This window comes from Nuphar pumila, chromosome 8 (genome assembly GCF_984573655.1).
Source record: "Nuphar pumila chromosome 8, dmNupPumi1.hap1.1, whole genome shotgun sequence".
NCBI lineage: Eukaryota > Viridiplantae > Streptophyta > Magnoliopsida > Nymphaeales > Nymphaeaceae > Nuphar > Nuphar pumila.
The window spans coordinates 122921497-122934508 of NC_143256.1; the positions used below are offsets into that span (position 1 = coordinate 122921497).

The 13012-nt window shown below is 36.3% G+C and overlaps 1 protein-coding gene across 1 annotated transcript in view; it reads left to right on the forward strand.

Moving 5' to 3' along the window:
• The first annotated feature begins 2056 nt into the window (after window positions 1-2056).
• Window positions 2057-13012, forward strand: part of LOC149830528 (flowering locus K homology domain-like) — a 30552-nt gene continuing 19596 nt past the window's right edge. The window contains exons 1-3 of the mRNA XM_090016587.1: window positions 2057-2181; window positions 9865-10162; window positions 11862-12108. Of these exons, the coding sequence (XP_089872713.1) occupies window positions 9878-10162; window positions 11862-12108 (532 nt within the window). The 5' untranslated portion in view covers window positions 2057-2181; window positions 9865-9877. The remainder of the gene's footprint in view (window positions 2182-9864; window positions 10163-11861; window positions 12109-13012) is intronic.

Below are 13012 nucleotides of genomic sequence, written 5' to 3' on the forward strand. Positions count from 1 at the left end.
TGGAGAGACGAGATTCGCTTGTCGGTACGAGGTTTGATCGTTCCTGACGCCTTTACCAGGGGTAATCGAACCAATGATCCAATTTATGCTTTTTGCTTTACTAAAATATCATCTAAGAATTTATTTTAAGTCTAAAAAATGCACAAAGAATCATGCTTGTGTAATGCAAAATGCAGAAATGTATGCTTTTGAGAAAATATTTTAGAAATTTGAAGATTTTCCAAGTGATTCTGAAATAAATGTGATAATGGAGTGAAGAAATGATCCAAAATGTTAAACTTGATTTGAAAAAGTTAGATTTTGAATGTAACTCAAAATTTGAAATGAATCTGGAAGAAGAGACTTGAAATTCTAAGTCTCGGAATGATCAAAATTTTGGAAAGCTAAATCTTCAGACGAACAGAAAGGGAATTGAAAATTCTGAAATAAGAATGGATTTTTAAAGTCATGATGGACTTTGAATTTGGATTGATTTTCAACAATCGATTAAAGGAAAATTTTGGATTCAAGTCCTAATAACAGGAATTGAATTTAAATTCAGATTTTGAGAATAAATTTCTCTTATTAAACCACAAGAAAAGAGTAAGGGGTACACTAGTTTCGGTGGGTCATTATTAAACACGAAGAATTGTTTTCCCAACCATAGAGATAAGAGATAACTACCATTTATGCTAAGGGGGGTAGTGAAAATGATTAAGATGAATAAAATTTTAATATATCAGGTTGGTTGAAGGTGTTGGAAGATGTGCAAGATTAGGATAATAAAATACAATTTGATTGAATATACATATGGGTTGTGCCTTTAATTCAGATATTGTCTATGAAAGAAAAATAAAAATATATTGTAGTGAAGCCTCACATGCCATATAAGAAAGATAATATAAATAAAATGAACTATAAGCTACCCATGCCTAATATGAACGTTTAGCTTGCACTAGTAAGTCATGTATAAATTTATTGGCCATGCATAAGTGGGATTGATATGTATGATTTTAAATTATTGTGCGATAATTAATTGTAAATATGTTTATCCACTGATAAACATTTATTTTTTGTGTATGTATGAAAAAAAATGTTTCATTTTTTGTTGCTTTCATGCATGTATGTTTAGCCATTGTATTTCTACCGGCAGCTTGCGGATATCTAATCCCTTACAAAATTTTAGGTAATGAGTAGTTTACTGAAGCGGATGCGAGATGTTGCGACAACATCACATAGCAAGTTATTTCTATTTCTCAAGAATTAAATTTTAGATAAACTTTATTATTTATTTTGAGAAAACATTATTGTCTATTATGGATTTACATTGAGATTGAAGTATTTTAGATGTTTAATGTTATCCGCATTAAATTCAACCTTATTGGTATTAAGTGATCCGCAACCTGCCTAAAGTTTTAACCAGAAATTAAAAAGGTTTTCGTTGATGATGGATTTGTTTTTTTACGTGGTGTTTTTCGAGTTAAAAATCTTAAGGCGTTACAATAGAGCTAAAGGCAAATCAGGTGCGGGGTGCACTAAAGTGTCCAATGATTGTCAGGTAATCACATATGTTCAATCAAGCTCACATGGACTCACCTTTAGTCCACAATTTCTCCAATCCTTGGGTCAGCCTGTTCCATCATACTCTAACCCACATGAGCCTAGATCAAATCCAGACACGATCAGGTCTCAATACTCACCCAAACCACAACCAAATTTCCTTAACCCACTGTGCGTCATATTGCACACACCATTTTGAGCCAATGTCCCTGGTGACACAAGCATACACGCCAGGTACGGTCATACCAATACTGATATGTACATACATTATTTTATTTTATTTTATTTTTTAATAAAAACGCAATTTTTACTATTAAAACATCTAAATTTATTTATTAAAAAAAATTGGTGTGCATTCGTATCCTATTCTTCGATTTTTTTCCAAATTGCAAGTCGAACTCGTGTCACGTATCTTCGTGCCTACGTATCTCTGTGAGTAAGTGCTTTTGATAGGTGAGGGTGAGGTGAGGGCAATACCAAACCCGCGCCGAGCACACGACCCACAAACCCCTAAGTCTCTCTCTCTCTCTCTCTACACCCCTAGAATTCGTTTTCGTCCTTCCCCTATCGCTCGCGCCCTCGCTTCGACCGCCATTAACAACACCAACATCGCAGAATCTCCTCATCTTGCTGTAGAATACCGTGAGTCGCTGTTTCCTCGTTTCATTTATCCCTATTTCTTTCATTTTTGCTGTTTGGTAGTTCGAGATTTCCAGTATGGTTATCTATTTTGATTTCCGCTTGCATTTGCTTCGAATTTGATTCTTTGTGCATAGTTTTAGGGTTTTGGTTGCTATGGTCGGAAGCATCATAATGAGTTTCCGGATGGAAAAATTTTAGCGTATTTTTGTGTTTTTCCTAATTGGGGAATGAATTCATTTTGCCTGCTTTCTTTGGGTGCCAATGATTGGATAGCTGACGTTTGTGTATCTTTTTGCTCTTTTTGTTTTTGTTTTTTGGGTTGTGGTATGGCTGAGTGATGTGTGAGTGGTTTGTGGTTCTTTTGGTTTTCATCGTGTTTGTGGAGTTTCTTTTTGAGAGGTTTTATGGTGTTTTCTTTATTTCAGAAGTGTTCTTGTGCCCGAATATAGTCGTTAATAGTCATTGATATGTTGTTTGTTGTTCTTCGTGGTGATTGACTTCTGCGGAGCTGTCAGTTGCTTTTGGTTAATGGGTTCGACGTTGTTTTGTGAAAATGCGTGTGTTGGTCACCGGTATCTTGTTGGGGAGTTCTTCAGTTGGGAAGAGAATGTATATCGAATGAGAAGATTGGCTTTCACAGCAATGCTCATAGTTGGTTTTGTGTATGCTTGTTACAATACAGTTAATTAATACTGCAGCCTACAAAAAACTAGCTGGGGACCATTAGTCTTTGCCGCACATTTTTGTAGATGATAGTTGTTAGAAGATGACTGTGAAATTTCTTGTTATTTATTAGAAGATGGTGTCGTGCATGCATGTATTTACACTTGAGTGTGCCGTGTGTGTGTGTGTGTGTGTGTGTGTGTGTGTGTGTGTGTGTGTGTGTGTGTGTGTGTGTGTGTGTGTGTGTGTGTGTGTGTGTGATCTACGGTTACTATGGTATAATTGGAAGCTTTCTGGCTACAACCTAATGGAATAATGCGATATACTAATCTTAACAAGGGCAATGTTCACTTGTTCAGTGAGTTTTTATATTTAAAGTGCCTTTAAGCATTTGAATTGCCAGATAGTGCAACTTCTTTCAGAGTTGTAGCTTTTCTCCCATTTGTATTTAGAAAAGATCTGTCCAATGAAGAAAGAAAAGGTGTCAATCTAGCATATGCAAGGAAAACAGTAAAAGGAGAGTTTTACTTTTTCGGGGGGGGGGGGGGGACTCCATTCTTACATGTTAAGACTAAAACCATAAGTACTTGTGTTAGAAGTGGGTTGAGAAGCGATGCATAAAGTGATAAGCGAGAGTGAATCCATGAAGCATGAAACGTTTAGGAAGCACAAGGGAAAGCAAGTAAGAACTGACAATCGAATTGAGTGGGAGGTGACATAAAAAGTTAACCTAAACCTGTACTTTTCCTTAAATGCATCTTTTAATCCTTTATACCAAAAGTACATGTCATACATGTATGTTTTATAATAAAAGTAAAAATCTTGAAAGAAAAATATAAATTTTCTACCATGAAAAGTGTATTTTTCGATATGAAGAAAGTTCAAAATTATACTAAAAAACAAAACTTTCCATTCTGCACAATCAAGCTCCCTAGAAATTTCTAGAAGCATGAAACAAAAAGCATTGTTTCATGCTTCCCAAGCACTTCTAGAAGCTTTCGGTGATGGTGTTCAAATTACAAGTATTATATGTGCATTTTTTTCTTTTGTTTGTTTTGTTTAAGAAAAAGAAAATAAATCTGCAAGTTTTTGATATTTGGGATCCTCATAGAATTTGTGCCAAGACAAGACTTGGTGGGTCCCGGTGCACAAAAAAAATGGATCCAAAGAAAAGAGCAGCTGTGGGCTATGGTCCATGCGTAAGTCCAAGGTGAGTAGAGCGAATTGAAGTTGACTTAAAGCGTAGTAGGAAACCGTGAAATACACAAAAAAAACATGAAATTTGGATATGGGTCTCCATACCATATTAACTCTGAACTAGGGGTATTAATGGATTGGATTCAATTGGACTTGTAATAGCAAAATGTGCAGCAAAAGCTCACCATGTTAATTTTTTATTTTTATATATTTTTAATAGTTTAAATGTATTTCTATTTTTAAAAATTATATTTTTTAAATATTCCAAGTCATTCGAGTTGACTTGCCGAGTCAAGCCAATTTATGTGTTAGACACCAAACGGTTTTTAACCGAGTCACCGGGTGGGCCAACCATGATAGCCATCACTAGAGACCTTGTTTGCCTCTTGTTCGAGGGTGTCGAGCCTCACAAATGGCAAGATAGCTGTCTATCACCTCTCGAGATTTATTGTTGTGAAGCACTACCTCATCATTCATTGCTACAAATTGGCAAAAAATGACCAAGAAGATTGACCAGAAGAAGGAGGACGACCTCACTAGGACGTAAGAGAACTACAATCTCTCTAAAGATAAGTACAACCACTGTCACCAATATCGGCGATATTTTGAAAATATCGTGAGAAATGCCAATATTTTAAGGTAGCAGATATTAAAGGGAATATCTTGCGATATTTTCAAAATATCATCAAAAGACAAAATATCAAGATATTTTTGGGAAAAACTCTCTTTTTTAGTTTGCGTTTCCTATTTTTTTGTTTCTTTTATTTTTGAAAACCTTTTAAAACATGTTTATTTATATTTTTGGAAGAAAAATAATGCAAAACTTATTAGTTTCTTAGCATTTTTGTTGTTATATATATATATATATTTATATATATTTTGAACTACCGAGATTTTCTCCAGATTTTTCGACTTTTGAAAATCTCTTCGAGAAATATCCTCGCCGAGATAATACCTTGAACGATATTGGTGACTATGGTACAAACAAGGTAGAAAATGATCATCAAGAATAATTAGAAAGAATTGAGTGGTTACCTTTCTTTTCTTCTCCCCCCTTTTCATTGGTTCTTCTGAGTTGGAATGTCTTTCTTCTAGCTTTTCTTTTGTGGGGGTGCATGGAATTAGATGTTTTGTGGACCTCTAATGAGGTTGGGTGATTATGCATTTGCTATATGAAGTTGGGGTTTGCTAAAATTTTGTTTTTTGTTTTCTCCATTTGTTTTTTAGGGTTTTCCTATCCTATATGCGATGGTGTTGTGTAACATTAGATCATATAAGTCGAAGGATGTTATGGCTTTCATGTTTTTTTTGTGTGAAATTTGGTATGTTCTCTTGGAAACCCAAAGTCAATTTGTGTTGGCTTATCCAAGGGTTTGTCGTGATTGGTTGTGATTTTCTATCTTTATGGAGTTTTGGATGGATTTTTTTTGGCGTGTGAATTTATGGTTCTTTGGTTTTTTGGTGTATGTGGTTGATGCTTTGGATGTGTCTTATGATGATGTTTCTGATTTGGGAAATTAGGGATCCGAATTAGTTATGGTATTGATTTGTGAAATTTATCTTTGGTAGCCTTTGTCTGTGCAATTGGATTGTTTGCATACATTGCATAGGTGGATATGAAGAATTAATCTCAAATCCCTGGTGGTCATCAAACATGGGATCATAAATCCAATATTGGAGTCCAATTTATAAGTAATTCAACGCCTTACTGAGATCTTAGAATATGAGATTTGATACATTGAAAAACGCCCTTAATACCAAGCTCTCTCGTCTTGTACATATTATGGAATTTTCAATCATGGACTGTGCATACATGTTTTTGAGACTTTTGTCTATTGTTGCAATGATTAGCTATTTTCTGATAAGCTTAAGGTATGGAATGTCATACTAGAGGTGGCAAGTGGTTTGACATTAGCATATAAGATTCTATGTTACCTGGATAGTAATATGGGTGGTAGACACAGGTATGAAGTATAGGATACATTGGACAGACACACACATACACATATTTATGTATTTATGTACATATGTATAATGTATGTGTAATTGTATATATGTATGCGTATGTAAAAGAGGAGGCAGAAAAAGAGAGAAGACGAGGAAGGGGTAGAAAACTATGTTGAGATCCAATAGAAGAACAAAGAAAAAAACCCACTGCGTGGTGGAAGACAATAGATAAGTTGAAAATCCTTTGAGTTTAGATTGAAAAACCTTAGGTTATAAGGCTTTGTTTGGGAGCCAGTAAGTGGGGATGTTGTCACGAAATGCCACAGATCCCAATGCACTTTATAATGAACTCCAAAAACATGATACATTTGGACAAAAACATAAGAACTAAAATGATATACATTGAATGTGAATTAATAACTCCATTAATAAAGAACATTAAAAATACAAAAGAAAATTACATAATCCTCGCTACAATGCACTCAAACACACAAAAATCCTAAAACTATCCATCACTCTCACTAGTTACAAATCACCCACCCACCCCTATTTATAGAGAATAAAGAGAGGGAGAATAGAGAAAGAGAGGAGAGAAGGTCCTCTCAAGTAAAGAGGGCAAGACCTTCCAACGGCTAGAATTCTCGCCATTGAGACTAACTCAACTTGTTTGACTTAGTCCCAATTATATATATAGGGCGAGACCTTCCAACGGTCAGAATTCTAGGGTCAGGTTGATCGTACCGGGTGCCACACCCGCACGAGCATCTGCGTCGCGTCGATGCAGGTGCAACACCTAGTTGGCCGAGTCCCTGTGACATAGCATGAAACACATAAGATTTTTAAGAAACCACATATTTTTGCAAAATGTAAATTTTCAGCATTAATATTCATAATCCAAAACATATATTTCATATATCAAAAGACAACAATCTATACATATTCTAATTTCAAAAGAAAACATTTATTTTTAATATAACCCTTTTAAAAACACCTACCATCTAAGTCACACAGACTCGGCTAAAAGGTCGACGCACCCGCGTCGCCCGTACCCGACACGGGTGCGGACACGGTCAACCAACTGTCGGACTCGATCAACGCACCCGGGCCGAGTCCATCCACATTTTGGACTCGGTCAACTGTGACCGAGTCTAATTTTGTCTATTTTTAGGGCAAAAGACGTATAAAAACTAAAAAAAATCGATATTTGTTTTATATTTTTAAAAAAATATATATATAGCCGAGTCTTATTATTGTTATATATAGTCATGTCCCCTAATGGGCACAACTTTGACTGAGTCTTATTATTGTTATATATATATATACAACAACAACAACAACAACAACAACAACAACAACTACGCCTTCATCCCAAAACAATTGGGGTCAGCGATATGAACCAAAAAAGAAATTCATTTTGGGTCTTCCACATGAATCCTTTTCCTCCAATCATTTCTATCCAATGCCATGTCCTCGATGAGGTTCAAAGCATTCATATCCTTTCCTATCATCTCCATCCAAGTCTTCCTAGGCCTACCCCGACCTCTTTTAACTAATATATTTTCCCATTTCTCCAACCTTCTAACTAGAGCATCATTAGGCCTTCGCCGAATATGTCCAAACCACCGTAAACGATTCTCTCGCATCTTATTTTCAATGGGTGCAACACCTACCTTCTTACGTATCTCCTCGTTCCGAATCTTATCTTTTATTGTATTTCCACACATCCATCTAAGCATCCGCATCTCAGCTACACTCATTTTTTGAATATGATGTCTTTTGGCAGCCCAACATTCCGTACCATATTGTTATATATATATAGCCGTGTACCCATGTCCAAAATTTTTGAAATTGCTCTGCACCCGTGTCGCATCCGTATCCGTACCCGCACCCATGTGACATAGCCTACCATACATATAAAGATAGAAAAAAAATAAAGATACATACCGGAATGCGAAATCCTTAAATTCATACCATTCATTAATACAAATCTTTTTCAAGACCTTGATGCCTTGCTCTGATACCATGTAATGAAATGACACGGATCCCAATGCACACCATAATGAACTCTAAGAACATAATACATTTGAACAAAGACATAAGAACTAAAATGAAACACATTGAATGTGAATGAAAGATTTCATTAATAAAGAACATTAAAAATATAAAAGAAAAATACATTTAATCCTCACAACAATACACTAAAAAACACACAAAAATCCTAAAACTATCCATAACTCTCACTAGTTACAAAGCACACACCCACCCCTATTTATGGAGAATAAAGAGAGGGAGAATAGAGAAAGATAGGAGACAAGGTCCTCTCAAGTAAAGAGGGAGAGACCTCCCAACGGCTAGAACTCTAGGCTTTGGGCTGGAATTCTAGCTGTTGGGACTAAGTCAACTTGTTTGACTTCACAACAACAACTACGCCTTCATCCCAAAACAATTGGGGTCAGCGATATGAACCAAAAAAGAAATTCATTTTGGGTCTTCCACATGAATCCTTTTCCTCCAATCATTTCTATCCAATGCCATGTCCTCGGTGAGGTTCAAAGCATTCATATGCTTAGATGGATGTGTGGAAATACAATAAAAGCGTTCCGAATCTTATCTTTTATTGTTTGACTTAGTTCCAATTATATATATATATATATATATATACACACTTATATATGTTAACATATACATATATACTATACTATATACATAATATGTATATGTACAATTAACAATATATATATGCACACTTATATACATTAACATATACATATATACTATACTATATACATAATATGTATATGTACAATTAACAATATATATATATATATATATATATACACACACGAAAATGATACATTAATCTTAATAGATGTATCTATGAAATCCATTGTTGCCCAATGCCCCCAAGAGTAATGGATTCAGCATTTACCCTCTTTCTTGTTCAGGTGCACCGCCCAGGGATTTAGCAGGATCTTTTAGATGATGGTTGGTAGGTAACAAGTAAAAAGGCAGTTGGGAGGCCCATCGGAGAATTGAAGAGATCATTGGTGGTGGCATCAGTGTAGAAGTTGGTTATTACCGCCTCCTGCAGAAGGCATTTGGTTTGAGGGGTTGAAGTTCAGCAGTTCATTTGAGTTGGCATTGGTCTGAGCTGGGAGTTTGATGGTGTCTCTTGATCCAAATTGCTTCCTGGCATTCCCATGAAATTCACTTGGCTTAGTGCTTGTCCCATTAACTTTTTTCAACCTAGTTTTATTTTTTCATGGTCGTACTTGATCGGACAAAGTGTGGTGTCAGTTTTTCATATATTAGTTTCTTAATCTCCTGCCATAATTGTTTAGCAAATCAGGTGTATAATTTCTAGTGCATGCTTTGTTGTCTTAATTGCTATTTAATCCTCATTATCTATGAAATCTGTCTTTGGAGCTTATTTTTGTTGTCATTCTACTCTTATTGGAACTCCAGGTTTCCATAGCTTTGCTTACCATTTGGCTGTAATCATGAACATCTCTTATGGTTTTTACTTGACCCTCCTTTATGTATTTATCCATGTATTTGCATTTCCACTGTTGTTCATTATTGTTGGAAATCATGTTCTATGTTGCTTTCTTTATTAAGAGAACACTGCTACATGTGGTATTACTCTGGACTAATTGCTATAAATGTGGAGGATGATCCTCATCTTCTTATGGCGACTGATACACTATTTGGCTCTTGATATTTGCTTTTCTTTTGTCTTTTCCTTCCTATTATCTGAGGGTGTCTGCTTATAGCATGCTGCTGGTTTTGAAATGGGCTTAACAAACTTTCTTTTACTGCTGTTTAGACGTCGGGTTTTGAAATGGGCTTACCAAACTTTCTTTTACTGCTTTTTAGACGTTATAATATTATGGCTGCATCTGTTGAAACTTTTGCTGACCAAGACGTAACTGGAGTGCCTGGGAATGCACAGTCTCATCAAAAAAAGGGGCGTGATGATGAGGTAGGTCTTGGAGGAGGTGGTGATAAGAGGTGGCCTGGATGGCCAGGGGAAAGTGTCTTCCGTTTGCTGGTTCCTGCACAGAAAGTTGGTGGTATTATTGGTAGAAAAGGAGAGTTCATTAAAAGGATGTGTGAGGAGAGCAGGGCCCGCATTAAGATTCTTGATAGTGTTCCTGGTGCACCAGAAAGAGCCGTAAGTTTAATTTGCTCCCCTTAACTTGCCTATTTCCCTTTGAGTTGATCAAGGACAAGGCTGTTTTAGTGCTTAACATATTTATTCTTTGATTGGTACCATTATTGTTATTTGAGAATTCATATATCTGTCCGCTAAAAGCTGGCCTTCCATATCCTTGGTGCTTCTTGATTCTTCTTGTTGCAAAGGTACAAGAACTTGATTATGAAAAGTCATCTTTGCTTTCTGTTCATCTCTTGTCCTCTGCTTTTCGTCGCAGGTTATGCTTCTTTTCCTCGCTTACTTATCTTCCTCTTTCTTTGTTTTTTTCTTTTTGGTGTGTTTGGGGGAAATGTAACTTTAAGTGTATGATCCCTTTGTTTATGTATTACAATTTTAATATAGCTCTTGATCACCAAATTCTACTTTGTGCTTGCTCTCTTCCTTTGGTTCACTAGATTAGAGTTGGGTGGTGGTTAGGGCTGGTAAACGAGCCGAACGAGCTGAGCCCAACTTGTTCAAGCTTGGCTCATTTACCATTTAACTCAGCTCGAGCTCGTAGGTGGACGAGCCGAGCTCAATTCTGAGTCGAGCTTGAGTCAACTGAGCCAAGTCATGAGCTGGTTCGTGTAAAAAAAAATTACATAAAGTTGATGTTGCTGACAATGGGATTTGAACCAGAAACCTGTATGACACATGCCTCATAGACTAACAAGCTGTACAAAACCACTTTTTGTGATATATGTTGCACTTAGATTATATAATATATATCTTATTTTTCATACGAGCTTACACGAGCTGAGTCCCTTTGTTCGTGCTCGACTCATTTTCTGTTAATGGGCTGTTCGTGGCTTGGCTCGCCAGCTACATGAACCGAACACGAACGAGTTCATGGCAAGCCAAACCAGGAGCAGCTCGGCTTGTTTCCCAGTCCTAGTGGTGGTAGCATGGATGTGTGTTCCCTTTGGCTCATTCATATTAAAAAGGGGGGGGGGGTCTTCCTTATTCTTATAATGATGATGCTTTTTGGTTTCAACAAAATTAGCTTCTGATATTTTGGTGATGTCTGAACTGGTGTTTGATGTCAAAAAATAGTAGCCTCGGTGTGTGTAGGCGTGCATGTGGTGCATTTTTGTGTCTGTGTGTGTGATTTCCTTCACATTTAGTGGTCATGTTTTCTGGCTAATAATTTTTGAAATATCATGATTGTGCTTTTCTACTTTTAAGAAATAAACACGTTACTCTCATTAGTTGTGCTCGATTGCAAAAAAAAGAAAATACTTTTTTCTTAAAGTTGGATTTACGATTTATAAATCACAGTTATGCTTTTGATGGTGCCAGTTAACTGAGTTTGTTGACATCCACAAAAATCAATGGGATTAACAATCCATATACATAGAAATACATGTTTTCATGCATGCGTGCACTGCGAATCTTGTTTTTATTCATATATCTTGGTCATATTCTAGCAGTGTAATAAAGCGATTCAGTCTCTTATATGCAAGTTCCTTGATGGGCTGGTGGCACACTATATGTTTTTTTTTGTATCCTGGAAAATCTATATCTGTTTTTGCCTGGTTTGCCTAACAGTATGAATGTAAGAGGAATTACATTTATGTTTTTAGCAAATGTTACCGTCCTATGAATTTGATGCTTATATTTGTAGGCTGCCTGAAAAGGTACTTCCAATCGTGTTCTGATGCATGTATATATCTTGAAGGTAATGATTTCAGCAAAGGAGGAGCAAGATGCTCCAATTTCTCCCGCAATGGATGGCCTTTTGAAGGTTCACAAGCGCATTATTGATGGTTTAGATGGTGAATCTGGCCATGCCCCACCAAGTGCAGGTGGGATGATTTCAACACGACTGCTGGTGGCTGCTACTCAAGCTGGAAGTCTGATTGGGAAGCAGGGAACTACAATAAAGTCCATTCAAGAGGCATCCAATTGCACCGTCCGTGTTCTTGGTACAAGTGTTCTAAAGCTTTATATGTTCTATTGTTTGATTTTGTTCTGTATGATGCACTTGGTATTTATTTCAGTTCTTCGCGCATTTCCCTTTCTATAAATTGGCCACTTTTCTTAGGGTGCTCATGATATTTTTGGCTCAGATTTACTAAATCTGGTGTGGATTTCACTTAGTAGAATGCAGTGATTTAGTACAGCCGAGAACTTCTCACTTCTTACCAAATCTGTTGAGATGTGGGTGCCTGAAAATTTAGTTTTCATATATTCTATTTGTTGCTTGAAAGGGCTAGAAATGCATTGATCTCTAGTGTTTGTGTTCATACAAATTTTCAGTTGGCTAATGTGCTAACTGCTTGTCACCACCATCATACACTTGTCTAATGTTCTCAATGCATCTTCGTGAGTACTGATTTGTGAATTGTATCTTTATGTCCTCTAGTGTATTCTTTTCAGCTGTCGGAAGTGCATGCTTGATCTCATCATTCATTAGCAAGAAATGAGTAGAACTTACATATTATGATTGGTAGACCAACTTTGCAATGTCATGTTTACATACGTGCTTGATCCTAACCACCTTAAAAAAGGAAGGTTAACATACTGATTGTTTAGATTATGGAGACGAAAAGCGAAGCTTGGTGATAGAAAAACTAGCACTAATTTTGGGGACTTAACTGGTGATTGATGATGTTGGGTTGTACAATATGCAAGTGTATAATATGTGATCATGTTCTACGATGTGTATAAGCTGTCTAATTGTAATTTAGGCATTGAGAAAGGTGATCTCTATGAACTGTGAAAACAAAAAACCTCCAGCTGTTGTCTAGCGTTGTCCTTCAGTTGAGATTGATGTATTAATTTTGTTTGATTAAGGATCCATTAATCTGCCACATATTGCTTGTTTAT